This window comes from Anarhichas minor, unplaced genomic scaffold, assembly GCF_050575085.1.
Source record: "Anarhichas minor isolate MPS153535 unplaced genomic scaffold, ASM5057508v1 ptg000051l, whole genome shotgun sequence".
In the NCBI taxonomy this organism is placed as follows: Eukaryota; Metazoa; Chordata; class Actinopteri; order Perciformes; family Anarhichadidae; genus Anarhichas; species Anarhichas minor.
The window spans coordinates 3943703-3962062 of NW_027466497.1; the positions used below are offsets into that span (position 1 = coordinate 3943703).

General features: G+C 44.7%; 1 protein-coding gene across 4 annotated transcripts in view; it reads right to left on the reverse strand.

Moving 5' to 3' along the window:
- Positions 1 to 18360, reverse strand: part of LOC142972095 (growth factor receptor-bound protein 10-like) — a 39081-nt gene that overhangs the window by 11495 nt on the left and 9226 nt on the right. For 3 of the 4 annotated variants that reach the window (XM_076112900.1, XM_076112901.1, XM_076112902.1), the window contains 5 exons: positions 14661 to 14910; positions 14282 to 14405; positions 4665 to 4821; positions 2100 to 2215; positions 58 to 132 (listed from right to left, as the gene is read on the reverse strand). In XM_076112900.1, coding sequence (XP_075969015.1) covers positions 58 to 132; positions 2100 to 2215; positions 4665 to 4821; positions 14282 to 14405; positions 14661 to 14910 — 722 coding nt within the window. Of the gene's footprint in view, positions 1 to 57; positions 133 to 2099; positions 2216 to 4664; positions 4822 to 9862; positions 10659 to 10817; positions 11025 to 13495; positions 13942 to 14281; positions 14406 to 14660; positions 14911 to 18360 lie in introns of those variants that run through there. The other variant, XM_076112903.1, reaches the window with a different exon arrangement.

Here is an 18360-nt window from a genome sequence, read left to right on the forward strand (position 1 = left end):
CCCTTACATGTGTGCTATTCGAGACGTGTGTGTCCCTTCACCGAGTCATCTCCTTACCTGTAAGAGCTGTGACTGAGGGATTGAGCCATCGGACTCCTGACACCAAGCCACCATCTGCTCTGGAAAAAAGTTCTGGATGGAAAAACACACAGAGAGAGAGACCGACAATGAGCGAGGGAGAAAGAAAGAGTGAGAGGGAGAGGCACTAGAAACCACTTAGTGCAGATGCAAGCTCAGAGAGGGCTAGTGTTTCTCTATGCAGAATACGTCTCCCTTTCTGTGAGTGTGTCTGACAAGTGGTGGGGGCGAGAGAGGTAGAGAAAGAGAGAGAGAGAGAGGGCACTCCAGCCTGGGAGTAGATGCAGTATGATCTCACCCGCTGATGTAATCCCCTTTAGCCAGCAGCGCTACTCTTAGCATGATTGACAGGCCGCGGACAGCACTCTGGTGTTTTACTGTGCTCATTACCACAGAGCTGAGGTCACCTGCTGGCTCTGACACTCACCTAAATCACCACAGCAATAATGTCACTGTACACCCCGGGCGAGCACGCAACAGCACGAGCCCCATGCCGAGTCCACGTCAGCAAAAGATGCCGACGCAAAACCGGCCAACGTTGAGTCGCATGCTGCCAGAGGCCGGTCTGCGTCCTCAGAATGATGAACAGCTTTACATTTTGATATTATAGCTGGCGCCGTTGTCCAAACAGACTTCGAATGAGCTTCAGCTTCGACATCACCAAACACGACTGTACTCGGAGGCGACACAAATAAAAGCGTTGTGTATAAAGTTAGACTGATTTGGGATAAGGGATGAATTGTATTGATTTAATTGTAGAATTGAGCAGTATACTACACAAATACAGTACGGAGCTTGATTCAACGAAAGAGACGATGACTGTGTTCAGCCATACTGATGTGGCTCTTAGAGTAAGTCTACAACGTTAGACCCAACTGAAAAATCTCCACAACTATTGGATGGAGTGAAGATCACTATTGTACTGTCTGGGATCCCTCTTTTCTATGTTCTTGGCCTCCAGGTTTACAGATACAAAATAAAAGAAAGTGCTGCAATGCAGAAATCCTGGCAGTTTGGTTGCTGACGAACAAGCGACTAGCTAACCTGAGAGCGTTACGCAATTTGCTCGCTTCCAGTGGGTCTTCTCTGTTTGGTCTTTCCTTCTTCAACATATTATACTGTACCTTGCAATGAACAACATTGTCCTTTACTTTATTTAAATTGATTACTTGTGGTTGTTTGGCTTTGAAAGACAAAGCAGCCTCCTAGTGAAAGAATAGTAGCTGGGTTGTGCTTTGCAGTTGGATAATAATTTACTGTTTCTGGATGTTAGTTGGCAGATTTAGCGAGAGCGTGTCGTTGAGAAAGGTCTCGAACAAAGTTCATTTTCTCCTGATTTGTGTGTTCGAAAAATGTCATTTAGTTGAATGTTCAGGAGATGTGTAGCTTGTGAGAAATGGGTCCAATATTTACTTTGGGGACTGTGTGGGCAAAATAAATTGGTCATAATCTGTGTTTAAGTGACACAGATACAGAAAAATGGACTCAGTGGGCCGCGTGCTTTCTCAGCCGTCTCTGGTTTTACCAAACAGAGCCTCACAGCTGCTAGCAAGGAATAAAAGGAGGGGTTTGTTAGCCCACGTAGAAAGAAAACACTGGGTCATTTTGGTCATTTCTGCCTAAAAGCAACAAAATGTAAAGCTTTTGGATGTCAGCATGACATTTATTGCCATCTTCAGCTCCAATACACAAATATCACGGCGTGAAAATTGTCTGAACCCCGGCTGTGTGCGAGCTAAACTGAAGCCTCCTCTTGGTTGATTAGTCAGTCTTAGTCTACTAAGATCCTTTCATTTATTAATCGTTCTTTATGCGTTTTTCATGCTAAATAACTAATTCCCACAAAACTACTGATAAACAAAGGATTTTAAGCGGTGCTTTTCAATTGCATGATTCTTTGAGGAGAAACTCAGTTTTACAGATCTGTCGATTAAATCAGCTTAGAGTGTTAGTCGACTAAGATCTTTTTTTAGTCGAGGACAGAACTATGAGTGACTTGTTTAGGGATGCGAGAGACTCACCAGGGGGTTCCTGAAGAATTCATATTTGGCATAGTTCTTCCTGAAGAGGAATTTACTGTCGCTGCTCATGGAGGCTTGAACCTGAACCACCAGCTCGTGGTCCTCCAGACATCTCTCTGTACGAGGAGGCAGACAGACAGTGTTAGTCTCCTCAACTGGGATATGTTGTCCTCCGGGATGTAACTGAAGGCAGATTGTAAATCAGTGTACACTGCTTTAGAGCTTAATCATATGGTTAACAAAAACACATTTTATTGACATTGTAACTATATTTCACTGTTCATAGTTCTGTCCTTCTTTCGGGTTGATCTGCAGCATAACAAGCAGCTCTTTTGCATTCATTTCCTGTCTCTCTCTTCATGTTTCTCTTCCCTCTTTAACATTGAAAGCATATTCTGAGATGTCCTTGTCACCAGAGGACCTTGTTTACTGTAAACTCTTTTGAACAGTGTCCTCTGGCAGCAGGAAACACAACAACCTTTTGATGTGCCAGAACAATTACAAATCGGTTTCTTTTACTTAATCTAGTACTTTTTTTTAAAAAAGGTGGAAGCTGGTATGAACTAGAAAGAATGAGTCTTTTTTTCACAGAGTTTGCCACCTTTTCTAAGACTCACAAATCTCCATGATGTGAATTCACATTATTGCCAGAGTTCACAGTGCTCGCTCTATAAACTGCATGTCTTATGATAATTGAAATTAGGCACAAACACATCAGCAGTTATACTGTTATTGTATATAATGACACAGCAAGAAAAGAAATCGCCTGTTACTAGGAGACGAGCGAGGGAGTGAGAGGTTAAACGAGGAGGGGCAGTGAAAAGAAGAAGCAGTGTGAGGCAGGGAGGAGGTGAAGGTGGAGAGGAGTGAGATGGAGAGGGGGGGGGGGGGGAGGAAGAGGAGGAGGTGAGGGCATTGCAGGAAGATGATGTCATGTATTTAGGCTGATTGCTGAAAGCAGCGAAGCCATAAGCAAAGTACAAGCCACAGACAAACACACAACCGGACATTAAGAGCTCACACAGGCCTAACCTGCTCACTGTGCACCACAGAGGCACAATTACTTTCTCTATGTGTGTGTGTGTGTGTGTGTGTGTTCTCCTCTTTCTTGAAGTTAAGGGTATATGATCTCAGAGTGAGGCCGCTTAGAAATAGATAGTGACAGGATGTTCTAGTTCTGCATGGACACGCACGCACGCACACACACACACACACACACACACACACACACACACACACAGCAACTAGGATTTAGCACCAATTCTCCCGTCCTGATTAACTCACAAAGCCTTGTTTTATTGAGACAAATACACACACACATATTTTGGTAAAACTTTAGAGACTTTTCTTGCTAATAATGTATTCTGGCTGCAGTTTAGGGGTGGGAATGTCTGATATCTTCTTGAGAGAGAGAGTGTGTGTGTGTGTGTGTGTGTGTGTGTGTGTGTGTGGGTGTGGGTGTGGGTGTGGGTGTGTTGCACGCTGGCAGCGGAATTTCCTGTGGAGGGTTAAGGAAAGATTGATTGGCTAGAAAGGCTAGGGGCTCGTCCGACGGAGAGGCGCGATTGGTTCCTTGCTTCTCTGGTATGACGCTTTAGTCCAGCCCCCCCCCCGCCACACACACTCAACCTCTCCCTCTCTGTCTCTTATTCTCTCTCCCTTCATTTCTCTCTCTTTTTCCCTCCCTCTCTCCTCACCTCACATTCCATCTCTCCAGTGCACTTTTTTCCAGGAACGCAGATCAAGCAGCAAAGCAGCAAAGCACAAAGCGATCCTTTGACTCTAAAAATACATCTCGGGAGTAGGAAAGCCTCACCGAGGACAAAGACAGACCCAGAGAAAGAAAAAAGAATAAAGAAATACATAAAGCTTTAAACGGAGACACAGCAAAAGTGAGGCGGCAAAGCATGAGTCTTGTGTTTTTTGCTCCCTTTTCTTACCCCCCCCCCCCCCTCCCGTGAGCTAACGATTGGGAGGGAACAGACATGTGAGCAGAACATGGAAAATGCTTAATCCTACGACCACCACACCTCCCTCCCTGAGCCGTATAGAAGGCATACAAGCACTCGTGCCATGCTCAAGTGAACATACACACTGAGGGTACACGCAAGAGAGTATCCCCAACCATGCAGGGACACACAAAAGGGGTTTAGACACACACACACACGCATATTTATTTATTTATTTACATTTGGCTTTCATACACTTTCTCATGGCTGAGTTATACATTTAAAGTTCTCTACTGAAAGACACTGCCTTTAACAGAAAAAGAGAAAAGGTTATTGCTCCTTTCGGAAAACATATCCGCTAACTTTGGCTCAAATTAGTGGTGATTAGCAAACTGCTGTTTAATCACCTTTTTTATAAACTGCTACATCACTGCATATAGACAGATACAGAGATGCACAAAGTAGTATCAAAAGTAGAATGTATGTCCATTCCGGCCAACAGGAGCATGCATACAGATATGAGCGTGCCAAATCTGTGCTTGGTGCACACACACTCACCATATACTGCATACACACACACACACACACACACACACACACACACACACATCCTTACCAAGGCCAAGGATGGGGTGGTGCTCCACCAGTGTCCAGGCGTTGTCGTCCACACAGTGGCTCTTGTAGACCAGGAGCTGACACACATCTCTGGCCGTCATGTCTGCTGGGATCTCCACCACTTTACCGGCTCCATCCTCGCTCCACACCTTAACTATCTGAAAACACACGGGGATAATAATGAGAATATGTAAATGAGATGAAGGTCAGGCTGGAGAAAGTCCAATAACACTCAGAAGGCGAAGCGCGTCCTGAGCCACTTTCGGGAATTTGGATCCGCAGAGAAAAAGGGAGAAATTAAATTTACCTCCATAACCAGGTTCTTTGTCAACTCCAGTCTTAAAAAGTCCTGTTTACATTATTCTATCACTCCAACATGAGAACCGCTTTAAAAAAGAAAAAGAAAAAAGAAGGATGACGTCCAGGAAAGGTCGGCCGGCCCCTGTGCTCTCAGTTCAACCCTTTTGTCCACAGCTCAACCAAACGCACATTCACAAACACACACGCAATCTGCTCGCGCACAAACCACAACGAAACATCTTTCATCACATGCAAACATATCCACAATTAGAAAAGTAGAAAGACCACATATTCGCACTTGGACAGAGAAATAAAACTTGTGTTTTGTTCTTCAAAATGTCACCGCTGGGAGCAGCAAACGGGTACAGCTCCAAGCCGCAGTATACCTCCCATTGTTGCGCCATTTTGAACCATTTCAACCAAGCGCCCAAAGCGACATTTAAACCAGTGTAATTTTGTCTTCTCAGATTGTGTTGCTGCACAGATCACTACAGACCAGCTGCTTCACACCACTGTACGAGCAGATTCACACACACGCCACAGAGAGCTCGCTCCCACATGCAGCGCAACACACAAAAACACACACAGTAATACGAGCAAATGAACATGGGAAAGTGCCTGCAAACCATAAAGACGACTCCGATTATCCTCCAGATATCAGAGAGAAATCGCGCGTGTGTGTGTGTGTGTATGTGTGTGTGTGTGTGTGTGTGTGTCCTCACACACCCACACACTTAACATCTTCTGTTCACAGCAGGGATTCTGCTGCCCTGCACGTCACACAAAACCAACGTGGAACAACTGTTGGAAATGACATGAAACAAGACACAAAGCTAGTGATAGGCGAGGGCCGGAGGGTGGGGGGCGTGTGGGGGGTTTGGTATGGAAAATGAAGTCGAACAATGGAACTGCAAAGTGGAAACACACAAAACACCGCACAACAACAGCAGCGGTGGCCTAGAAATGACACAAAACACCAGCAAGGCGTCGCAGAGAGAGACTCCGAATGCAATCAGAAACAACGTCACAGCGCTCTCTGCCCCTGCAAAGCCAGAAGACCCCCTCCTCATCTCCCTCACGCCCCCGTCAGAAAAAAAGTGATTTCGTGACGCAGGAGTTTTGTTTGAGAAAAGTTTCAGAAATATTGAGAGGGGAAAAAAATGCCAACGGTCCCCATCGCTGCAAACGGATAACCGCACACATACTTACACACATGCACACACAGCTGCCGACGGACATCCAGAAAAGACTGGAAGGCGCACACAAAGTCTCTTACCTCCACAGCCTGAAAGAGGCAACGGTCTGGAGAGCAGGATGGCATTTTCACACTGAGACGCTCTCCAGTGACACAGAGACAGAGGGAGAGAGGAAGAGGGGAGGAGGAGGAGGAGGGAAGGAAGTCGGGAAGAGAGGGAGGGAGGGACAGATTGGCAAGGAGAATGCAAGAGAGGTAAGAGGGAAGAAGGGGGAGGAGGGAGGAAGTGACAGAGGAAGGACGAGAGAGAAAGAGAGACAGAGCGAAAGAGAGACAGCCTGCCCCTTCTTCTCGTGCTGGGCAGCATAAAGGCTGAGCTGCTAAGAGTTGTATGAGCCACCGCTCCGCTCTTCTCCTCTCCTCTCCTCCCTCTTCCTCTTCCTCTTCCTCCTCCTCCTCCTATTGGATTAACCCAGTGTGGGATTTTTCAAACGGTGAGCTGCTACCTGTCACGTACTCGACACGCTTATGTTCAGGGCTGCGTTCAAATCCCCTCATCCCCTTCCAAAAAAGATCACCGTCAGCTCCTTTTACCAATGGCGCTGCACCAAAAGAAACAGTCTCTCTGCCTAAAACACACCCACAACTCCCCTCGCACACACACACGCACACACACACACATGGATAGAGGGAAACAAGCTCAAACTACTTAGCCAATCACTGAACACTCGCACATCCCTTATTCTTATGCATCCACTGACATTTCATCTGAGCTGCTTGACGGTTTTAATTTCTACCCCCTCCCTCTTATCCTCCTCCTCCTCCTCCTCCTCAGCTGTATGTGAAATACTATGCGAGAGTGTTGGGACCGGAGCAACATGTGTAACACACACTGACGGGCTTCGAGGTCTGCAAAGAAGGCAGTTGAAAGAAAACGGTGGGGTGATTCGATCTGAAGCAGTAGGGGATGGTTGCTCAGCAAATCTACCCGGCCGAGAGAAGGAGAGAGAGGGAGAGAGAGAGAGAGAGAGAGAGAGATTGGGAGATAAAGAAAACGAAGGGAGGGTGGGAGAGAGAGGAATAGAGAAAGAGCTATGGAGGAATGTGAGTAATGCAATACTGAGTCATAATAAGGCTCATGTGTAGGGCACAGGCCAACCCAGCTGGCCCCTAATACAGTGTGCATGAGAACTATGAGTCGAACGCGCGCGCGCACACACACACACACACACACACGCACGCACACTAGAGGAAGACAAAATGATAAACTATGTTTTTTTCTTTCTTTTTTTTACTTTACTGCTCGACTTTTTCCTCCCGTCTCACGCTAAAGTTTTGCAGCCGTTCGGGGAGCAGTATAACGCTGGGCTGTTACTGAGTGCATGTTCATGCGTGTGATGAGCACACGAGAAAGAAAGGGTGGGCAAGCACACTTTCCTTCTCTTAAATCTTCCTTTTCTTTCTAATTTCTTCCGTTTCCGACTGTGTATTTCTTCTTTAACTTTCAAACAATTGTTCTACCTGCAAGGTCCTTCAAATCCTTGGCCTTCATCCTCACTGTTTATCAGGTTTTATCTTTACACAATGAAATTGAACTCACCTTGGCTTAGTCCTCCCCCTTCTGTTTTACCCTCCCCCACATCCGTCTTTTTCTCTCCACCAGAGGCGTGTGAGGGGGGGGGTTATGTACAGGGTTATTGGTCTCCTATGCTGCTTCTAACACACACACACACACGTAAAGCGGGCTTGTAGCCACGGCATATTGGATTGAAGGGTCATGGACAGTCACCTTTATGCCTATAACCAAAGACACACACACACACACAGGCCACAGGGTCAGAGCTCAAACACAATAATCTGCGCCAGGGTCAGGCCCACTTGACCAAGAGGTTTATGGGCCCCTAAACCTATCAGGCTGTACGCAAACACACAACGAATGTACAGACACATACCAACACACACACACACACACACACACACACACAGACACACACACACACACACACACACGTTTTAAGCCGGAGCAGATAATAGTAATACGACCCGCTGATGGTAAAAGCAATCTTGATTCGTTCAGAGTGGAGGGGGCAAGGGTAGTGACGGCCACCATCTTTCTGCACCATTGTGGCAGAAGCAAATGTAAAACTGGAAGAAAAATGGGAAAAATATGGATGTTGAAAAAGAAAAGGATAATGTGGATCTAATGTGGTCGTGTATTTGGTACTGAAACCAGCTCAGGACTTCACGTCTTCCTTACATGACAAACAATATGTTGATGTAGAGTCACCATGGTAATAGTTTCCAGGTCTATGTCACGTGATTGGCCATTATGTCTGCTGCCTTGTGATTTATAGTTGTACAATAAATCTTCTTTCATTGTTAAACTAAAAACATGTAGTAATGTAGCTTTAATGTTAAATGTTGTGTAGAAATATGCAGTTATAATGTACATATTATAGTATTCTTTAATGTATCGTTTTAATATTTTATTGTAGTTTTTTAAATTCTATATTCATGTTCTTGACTCTTGCAGCATTTTGCCTGTATTTGTTTCCTTACTATGTTTTGTATATAATTGTTATTGTTTGTTGTATGCACCACTCGTACGTGAATAAGCTACTTGACAATAAACCCTATTCTGAATCTGATAGACTTACAGACCAATTGATGTAACTTGTTTACTTTACAAAATAACGTGTTAAATGGCTAATATAAATATATAATATTAAATTAACAGACAATTCTGAGAGTGTCCTGTAAGAAATCATCATACCAGCAGCTGCATCTGTCTGTCTGGTGGAGGCTTCCACTAATGTCAGCATCTGAATGCTGGTTGGTTGGAGACTTCCCACTCTGGTCTATTACAGTGTCAGCTGTCTTTCATGTCTGTGAGTGTTCGGGTTTCAAGCCAGACATAGCTGATTAGCTCTGCAGACAGGCCAAACTCAATTTCACCTCATTGGAGCGCCACCACAAAGACTCACCGAGTGGCTCACCTCCCCACCTCCCGACGACCCAACACTGTCACGCGCACACACACACACACACACACCTCTACTGACTGATAGACGTGTACTATGTGAGTGTTGGTGATATCGATCCAAAAAAACAACATATAAACCCCATTTTGACCTGGCAGATATCAAAATAAAATTTAAAAAACAGTGGTGAAACACAAGTTTGGTCATTGTACGGGACACTGATCGTATTTGTTAAAATTTGAAGAGACAAGTGAAACTCCCTCTTGCGGAATTAGAATGAAATCTTGTCCCCAAAACAAATTCTAAAAATAGTTTCATCAGTGATGAAATCAAATGCAATTCCTGGCGCCCTAACTGGGAGAAATGACCTCAAACAAGAGTTCATCTGGATATTGTAACAACTGAGGTCCTTTAAACCATCTGCTCGCATCATTATCCGGCTGCATTCTTATGGTTTCTATGAGAATAAGTTATCGTAGCATCATGTTCTAGTTTGACAGTAATGACACATGTAGTCCTCAGACAGCGCATGCAAGCGTATGTTTGTGTGTTTGTGTATTTGTGTATTTGTGTGCTTGTGGGTGTCAAAGAAGCGTATGTTTGCTGCGCAATTACAATGTTGAGTCATCACATTGTCAAAACATGTAAAACATTTACTGCATGGCAGGAACTCATAACCTTCATAACACAAACACAAACACACACACACACGTGTACATGCACCTGATCTGATTGCAGTGGGTCAGCAGACCATTGCGTGCAGAAGTTCATCAGCTGACCACAGACAGAGGGGGAGGTATGAGTCCTAAATAGAGAGAGTGTGTGACTCAGAGCTTTGGTCTTGAATTACTTTTCATCACACTGCTACAGCATATATATATATATAAACTGTATCCATTATCTTATCTTTTTTCAAGATTCCATCACATCATTAACTCCTGACATGTATTAGATATGAAATAATCTGGAAACGAGAGTCTACAGCCATGCTAGCAGCTCTCTGAGGCTGTACTTACTGTAAGACACAGCGGCGCTTTCAGGGAAATGCTAATCTCAATATGCTAACATGATCACAAGCACAATGTTATGTAATGTTCATGTTTAGCAGCTGTAATGTTCGCCAAGTTCACCATCAAGTACAGCTGAGGCTGATGGGAACGTCATTAGTTATGCAGTTATTTTGTCATAAATCAAGAGTACTGGACAAATAGAAATGTTGACCTGATGATGGCGCTAGATGAAAAGTCTCAGAAATGTGTTAACCATTGACATCTGCACCACATTTTCTGGCAACCCATCCAATATTTGGTGAGATATTTTACTCAAAGACACGGTGGCGCTAGAGGGAAAGTCCAGGGTATCACTAAAGTCATGAGGATTCCTCCTCTGGGGACTGTGAATATCTTTGCAAGATGTCAAGGCAGTTTATCCAAAAGCTGTTGAGGTATTTCAGTCTGGATCAAAACGGTGGACCGACCAAATCGACCAACACTGCCATCCCTAGAGACTGCTGGCAAGGCTGAAAAAGAAAAACGCCCAATCGATCAGACGGCAAATTTTCTAAAATTTTGCAAACACTAGATATTTCAATAATCAGACCACACAACAAATAACAAACCATGAGAAACTGACTCTTTCACATCCTTTTTTTTCACATTAAAACCGTCTTTTCTCTTGCCTTTTTCCACAGGGAGGTCAGAGGTTAGGGTCATTTTCTGAGCACTGAACCCTGAGCTGGAAGACTTTCGGTGTCTTGCTCAAAGCTACTTCAGCAGGATGGATGCTTGCCAACACAGGGGTCTTGAACCAGAGTTCTTTGCTTGATCAATGGTCTCTTTTACCACTGGGCCTCCCTGTCGTCCCCGATGTTCGTAATGCCGCGTCTCTGGCCACAAATAAAAGCAGGAGTTGCGTTACAGCTGCCGTCATGATGCCAAAGAAAACCCAATGCGCCCAGTGATGACAGACAGGTCCTGACCAAATTGTTGTGAAAGCCGGGGTAACATGACTGAACTGTGTGGTGTAATACTGCCACAACTTGCGTGGGAAACAGCGTTCAGCATCGTCTACAATCAGACTACTGAATAAGCTTCGGGTTTAGAGTTTTCCCTTTAGTGTGTTTCTAACATCTCATGGAGATGCGGCGTCATGTTATCTGTTCACAGTAGCATGTTCATGACACCCTGAGGACAAACCCTTTCAACTATCAAACACAATGCAGGCCATAAACCTGTCATGTCACGCACATACACGGTTTTATAACATGTGTATCCCTTTGAGAAAAGACGGAAGCTTAGAGAAGAATGCTCTGATCCCAACTCTACAGCTGGAGGGAGAGCGATCCTCCGATAAAACAGAGCCAATGCAAATACATCTATGTCTGTAGACGCCCGAGAGTCTCGTCTGCATTGTTGTGTAAGCCATCCTCAGCGGTCCTGCACGCATCCATGCATACAGGTACTCTAACATCTCCACAACCTTTTCTCTATCCTATAGCCTTTCTGTTAGCTTGCATATTACATTACATAACATAGCACGCCAACAGAGGCACGGACGTCTGGCCAGTGTGACGCTGGTCTCGCTGAACTTTAGTGATTTGATCAGGGAAGGTTTCATTCAATCAGCCGAAGACTAGCCGTGGCATAGGAAAGGATTAAAGTGCATGATGGTTTCACACGCATCCACCAAGGGAGGCCATTTAACACCGGGGCTGCTTTCGGAAGAATTTACACGGTCATAACATTGCGAAACAAGACTAAAAGTCTACAGCCATGCTAGCAGCTCTGTGAGGCAAAGCGGGGGTTTGAGCTGAATGCTAACGTCGGAATGCTAACATATGCTAACCCACGAGGGTTTCCCCCTCTCGGTCGATTAGTCGACTAATCAATCGTTTTGGTCTAATAGTTGTTTTTACATGCTGAATAACTTATTTCCAAGAAACTTAAGTGCACATCTCTGGTAAACACAAGGTTTAAAGTAGTGCTTTTGTGTGATTCTTTGTGGAGAACCTCAGTTTTACAGATCTGTTAATTAAATCAACTAATCGAATAGTCGACCAAAAACTTTGGTTGAGGACAGCCCTATTCCCCACTTTAGTTTAATGTTATCATGCTAGTTATCATGTGCAACTACACTAACTAGCACAAAACACAATGTAGAGCTGAGGGTGATGTTAATGTTATTAGTGTTGGGAACCAGTGTCTGTAAAACAATAGTATCTGTAAACTCCAATGCAATACGTCCAATAGTTGCTGATATTTATTATTGGACCGACATTGCCATCACTCGAACTATGCCACTAACGTTTTTCCATATAGAATTTTAAGCATTAAAGGGTGACTTCTGTATTTTCCATGATTTTGTATATACAACAAATTTGGTTCACCCTCCTCTGCCCGTTGCCCCCCTCTACTCTGGCTCAAATAAATACGGGCATCCATCAAATTCAAAGACGTCATCCACTTTGTCGAAATCATCCAAATATTTAACCATGAAATTGAAAATATTTTAGATAACACTAAGCTATGCTTTCCGTAGTCCAACACAACAAACTCTGACCGGCTGGCAGTCACGTTTCCACCATTATCTTGCAGCAACATGTCAATTTCTGAACATGACTTCCCCTTGAGCAACACTCTTTCCATAATGTTGTCAAGACGCTTATAACAACAATCAGAGCCTGTCAGAGGCAAAAACAAGGGAAAATAGGGCGCAGGTTGAAAAATACAGAAGTTACCCATTAATGAATCACCGTCGGATCAATTATTGCTCGTGACCTGATCAAATTATAGTGTTTCCCATGATCCCCATCACCTCCAGCCACACGTGTATCAGTCTCCCAGCCACCTCCTCTGCTTGTCCAGCCAAAAGGTTTTTCTCTTTTGCCGACGATGATAAACATGATGGAATGTTGGAAGTGATTTTTCCATGTGCTTTTTACTCCTTCCAGTGCAAGCTTTATCGCTGTTCGTGCGGGAAGAGTACAACAATCTTCCTGTTTTTGTGCCACGGTGAAGCATTCTTGAAGAATTTCTTGCCTACACCAACCCGGTGACATGCCATGAAAAATGCAGTGAAGAAGCAAAATGCTGGAACGACTCATCGATGTCAGATACAAGCATGTGCAAAGCAGCGAAACGAAAACACCAAACTGCATTTAAAATGATCCAAACGCAACACGTATCACAAAAAAAATGTATTTCTTCCCCGTAACAAGTGCTGGGTGATTATTCGTCTCTTTAGATTCAAGACAAGCGTTAAAAGAGCACAAGTGAACAAAATGAAGATGTTCTGTGAAAGACATATGATGCAACATGTGCGTGTGTGTGTGTGCGCGATGAGAGCATCTAAAATAACCTTTATTGTTCAGTGTGGGCATCCTGAAAACATCTTTGAGAGGGATGGAACATTCCTGAGACGGGACGCTCTACCGGGGGAAGGAAGGGCAAGGCTGTGACACACACACACACACACACACGCATAGTGACGTAAAGAGCCAAGGTTGAAGCGTGTGAACCGGAAATGGGCGCCTGTCTTGCCGCGGACGGATTCAGAAAGCTCCGACCTGCAGACGTTCCCAGCCGTGTTCCCAGCTCCGCTACGGAAGTCTGCACTCTGTCTGCAGCATCCTGGGGACATCGCTCACCTCCGTCCACAGCAAAACATGTCTGTCACTCTGTGTGTGTGTGTGTGTGTGAGATTGATAATGACGCTTCCACAATAACACACACAGTCAGATAACCCAGGGTGAGCTGTTGTGTAATGGAAGGAAAGGCTGTCCCGCAGCCAAAGTCAACACATGCTGCTCTGACCTGAACATAACAGGCCAGTCAGCTGGTTTACACACACACACACACACACACACACACACACACACACACACACACACACACACACACACACACACACACACACACACACACACACACACACACACACACACACACACACACACACACACACACACACACACACACACACACACACACACACACACACACACACACACACACACACGATAGTGGTCAAGTAAAGGACATCACTTACATTGAGTCCAAAATAAATCACAACTATAGTGGTAACCAGTAACAACTTTAAAAAAGTACTTAAAAAGTAGAGGAAAGGTGGTATGGGCGTGCTTACGTGGTTGTCGGCGGTCAGAATGGGGCTGAGAACGGGGGAGCCTGCCGGGCTGCAGAGCTCGGGGAAAGGGTTGGGGATGGCGGGCAGGGAGGCCGGATGCAGCAGATGCTCTTCCCGCAGACACCTGCAGAGGGAGACACACACACTATTGTCATAGCTGGGTGTTTATTAATGAAAGCCTGACAATACTGTATGCACACAATGACTGGCATCAGTTTGGGAAAAGAGAAGGTATGGCACACATATATGACACTAAAAAGTTCTTCTTTAGGCTATGCTGTCTTGCATTTTTTAAACATATTTTCACAGTGCTTCCAGCCGTATTTATCTTAATATAAAACAGAGAAATCGATGCAGGGGGCAGGTTATGTGTGTCTACCTGACGGCCTGGATGTGCATGGGCTGGGAGTGCCGCAGCTTCTCCCTGGAGGGGGATGAAAGGGGCAGGGGCGGGGTGTGACGCCGGTGGGCCTGGCCGTGTGCCGGGTAGGCAGGGTGCATGTGGTGGCGGTGAGGAGCGGGCACGTGGCCGTTGTTCAGGAGCAGCGCCGTGTCTGCCTGCGTAGAGTAAACGCTCTCCATGGAGGAGTTCATGTCATTCACCAGCTGCTCCAGATCCACATCGTCGTCTGCGTGAGGCGGGATGGGAGAGGTGGAGAAAGGGAAGGAAGAAGAAAGTGAGCGACGGTGAAAAGCTGCAGGACAGCAGATATCCACTGGCCTCAGTGGGTAACAGTGTTTGAGAAATTATTTTTAAACCATCCACAACCAGCTGATAATCATTAGAAATCATATGAATCCGTTTAGTTCAACTGTAGCCGCCAGGTTAATGACTAAAACAGAGCTACAGGAGACGCAGAATGATTAGAGGAGTCAACACTATGGAGGCCAGTTTGTCAGAAATTGTTATCAAAGGGATCCTGTTGGGGTGAGAAGTTAACTTTCTGGTCCGTAAAGGGTGACCTGTTAGAACAGACAGCTCAGCATTTTGACCTTTTGTCCCACTCCTACCTACTGAGGCAATGCCGCAGCATTCTGGCAAGTGCCTTTCATTTGTTGTGATTTAACACGATCAACAGTCGAAATATTGCCAGAAGCACTGGGTCCTGAACCAGCGATCACTAGACCAGAGAGCAAGAAAGAACACACAGCCTTGTTTTGAAGTTTCACTCCTCCTCGTGTTGGATTTCACTTTGGTTTGGATGTCTTCCAATGGCTGTGTAGTACACTGACTCACTAGCTTGCCATTGGTCCGATTACGTGGAACCTGTCGTCCACCGGGCCGAGTAGTTAATCAAGCACTGGAAGTTGGCACAAACAGTCACCCACAGACTGAACCCACACCAATCCAAACCAGAATGAAAGGATCCAGTCAACAAGGCAGTTTCCAGTCAGGGCTCCTTTCCCCTTACCGGTTACTAATTAACTGAAGTCAGTCCAGGATTAATACTTAATCAATTACCCTTCAGGGACAAATAGAGTAGAACTTCCAGACTGCACTCGTTACTTACCATTTATCAAGTTTACAAGCTAATGTTAATGCTAGCTAGTGGGGAAAAGTGTAATCTCTCCAATAAAGCCAGTTTTAGGTTATATGTGTATGTCATTTTATATACAGTATATATATATATATATATCTCAATTCCTCGCCCCGTGTTACCTTGAATTTGTGAAGAGAACTTTGTTTTTCCTCACGTGCCCAAAAGGTAAACAAAGAACCCGAATAATGAAAAGATTCTTGATGAATTGAAGTAATTGGATGCCACGTGTAACAACTACATCAAAACATCCGTTTAAAAACTCTCTCACAACTCGTGCAGTATAATCAAAGTCTCGTTTATCCAGTTGTATGCTCACTACTTCTAAAATACATGCATCTTCGCTAATACCGTACAATGTGAAACACTTCTGCATAACATTTTAGCGAAGATGCATGCGTTTGGGAAGTAGTGAGCATATGACTGGATAAAAATGATACGGCACGAGTTGCGTGAGAGTTTGTAAACGGATATTAAATGCGGCACCCAATTACATAAATTCATCAAGACTTTTCGTCTTTTTTTTTTTGTATCCCTGCATGCGAGAAAAATATATAAATTATCATTTTGGGGGGTTAAGTGCTCCTTTGAGTGCCTAGTATGTCTCCATGTGTTTCTTTATGTGTGTGTCCAAAGCCCTTTGGTCCTGTGTGTGTCCCACCACAACACCACACTCAGAATTCCTAAAATTCCTGTAAGAAGAAATTACAGCACTTCTACAGCCTGCGCATGGCATATGGTGGCCAAATGATCAGGACGAAGTAGGGCACCAAAACACACACACACACACACACACACAGAAGAGCCTAGGACATCATGTACGCTATGCAGCGTTGATGATCATGTGCATGTAATTATACAGGAGATTTTTATTTTTTTTTTAAAAGCACACATTGTACTGAATGTACACACGCACACAGTGAACATGCACGCTGAGTGGAAAAAAAGCCGCTGCAGAGCAGGAACAGCAGGACTCGGCCCGTCTGATCTCAGATCACAAAGGAGTTTGCATGACACACATACGCACACAGAAAGGACAGTCTGATGCTGGGGTTCATGACTGGGACATGGGTTGGGGGGGAGGAGGCGTGGGGGGGGGGGGGGCGCACACAGTTGGAAAAGAACAAGAGAGCTCACGAGGACAGTCAGAGGTGATTATAATGTAAAGCCGTGACATGTAGGCCTTTTTCACAGCAGACATTTTGACTAGTCACAGTAGGAAAAGCTCAGGCGTGAGTCAGCTTGCATAATACCAGGAACCGAGACGGGTAAATGAAATTGAGCATAAATTCATTTCATTATTTACACTTGTGTCTAAATGTCTTTCGTGAAAAAAAGGCCTCTTACACATTGAAGGCTATAAATTTGACTTTTCAGGACTTCAATATCCAGAAATCCTGTGATGTGACATTTATGAAAAATAAAAATCTATTTTTTGAGAGTGTTGGGCTTAAAATGTGCACTTTCAGTTATTCCAGTAAAGGAAAGTACTGAGATGCTTTAGTCAGCATGCTAGCGACCCGGCTTTGGTCCAAACTGAAACATCTCAACAGCTACTGGAAAGATCTCGACATTTCATACAGATTTGAGGTTCCCAGAGGATAACAGTATCTCCAGCTCAGACAAGCGTGCTGGGTTTAGTCCAATCAGATCACAGCTCATTTGCTAACAGCCTCTCAAAGCCTAGGTGGGTCCCGCTTACATTAATTAACCCTCTACTGCTGTATTTGAGACCTTTTTGACGAGAATTCACTATCGTTATTGGGGGGGGGGGGAGATGAATCTTCCGTGACTACTTTTTGGGAGTTGTTGATGACTACTAAAGTGCAGCGGTCATGAATGAGGAGGTGGTGAAGAATCATTGGTTCAGTTGTCATTGGAAAGTCTGGCTTTCTGGACAGACCGCACGTTTTCCAATTTGTCACTTTATATATGCAAACACCTAAAACAAACATTTCATCAAGGCAAAATATCCACCTCCATCATCTTAATCTGGGGTGTGGAAGTTCTTCCCTCTTGCACCTCTGCTCCGTTGAAGCACCACTTTGTGTTTAAGGCTGATAAGCCGGCTGCAGTTTTACATTAAAATGTAGCCCAGTGCAGCTTTAAGAGGATAATGATTCTACCATTGGCATTCCTCTCCGTCTTCACGTTGCTGGCTTGGCCCACGCTGCACTGCTGGCTTCAGAGGGGGAAGCCAGTGGACATATAGCATTAAAATATATCCTTCCTCTCTTCTACGAACTGCAACTTTTGAATGTAGATTAACTGCTGCAGCACTCTGGTTAGCATCCGACGACAAAGCCTACCATACAACCGCGGCCAATTCATTCCTGTAATATCCCAGAATACGCTGAATGAGCGCTCTCTATCCCTGGCCACGACAACCTGCAATCAGCGATCTCTGACGGCAGTCTAGAGGTCAGAGCAGAGAGCTGGACGTTCATGGGCAAAGTACAATGGAGTTCCTCTATATGCAATAAAAATACTGCAGTTATATTTAACATGAAACTGCAGTCGTAGTCAACAAATACTTAATAT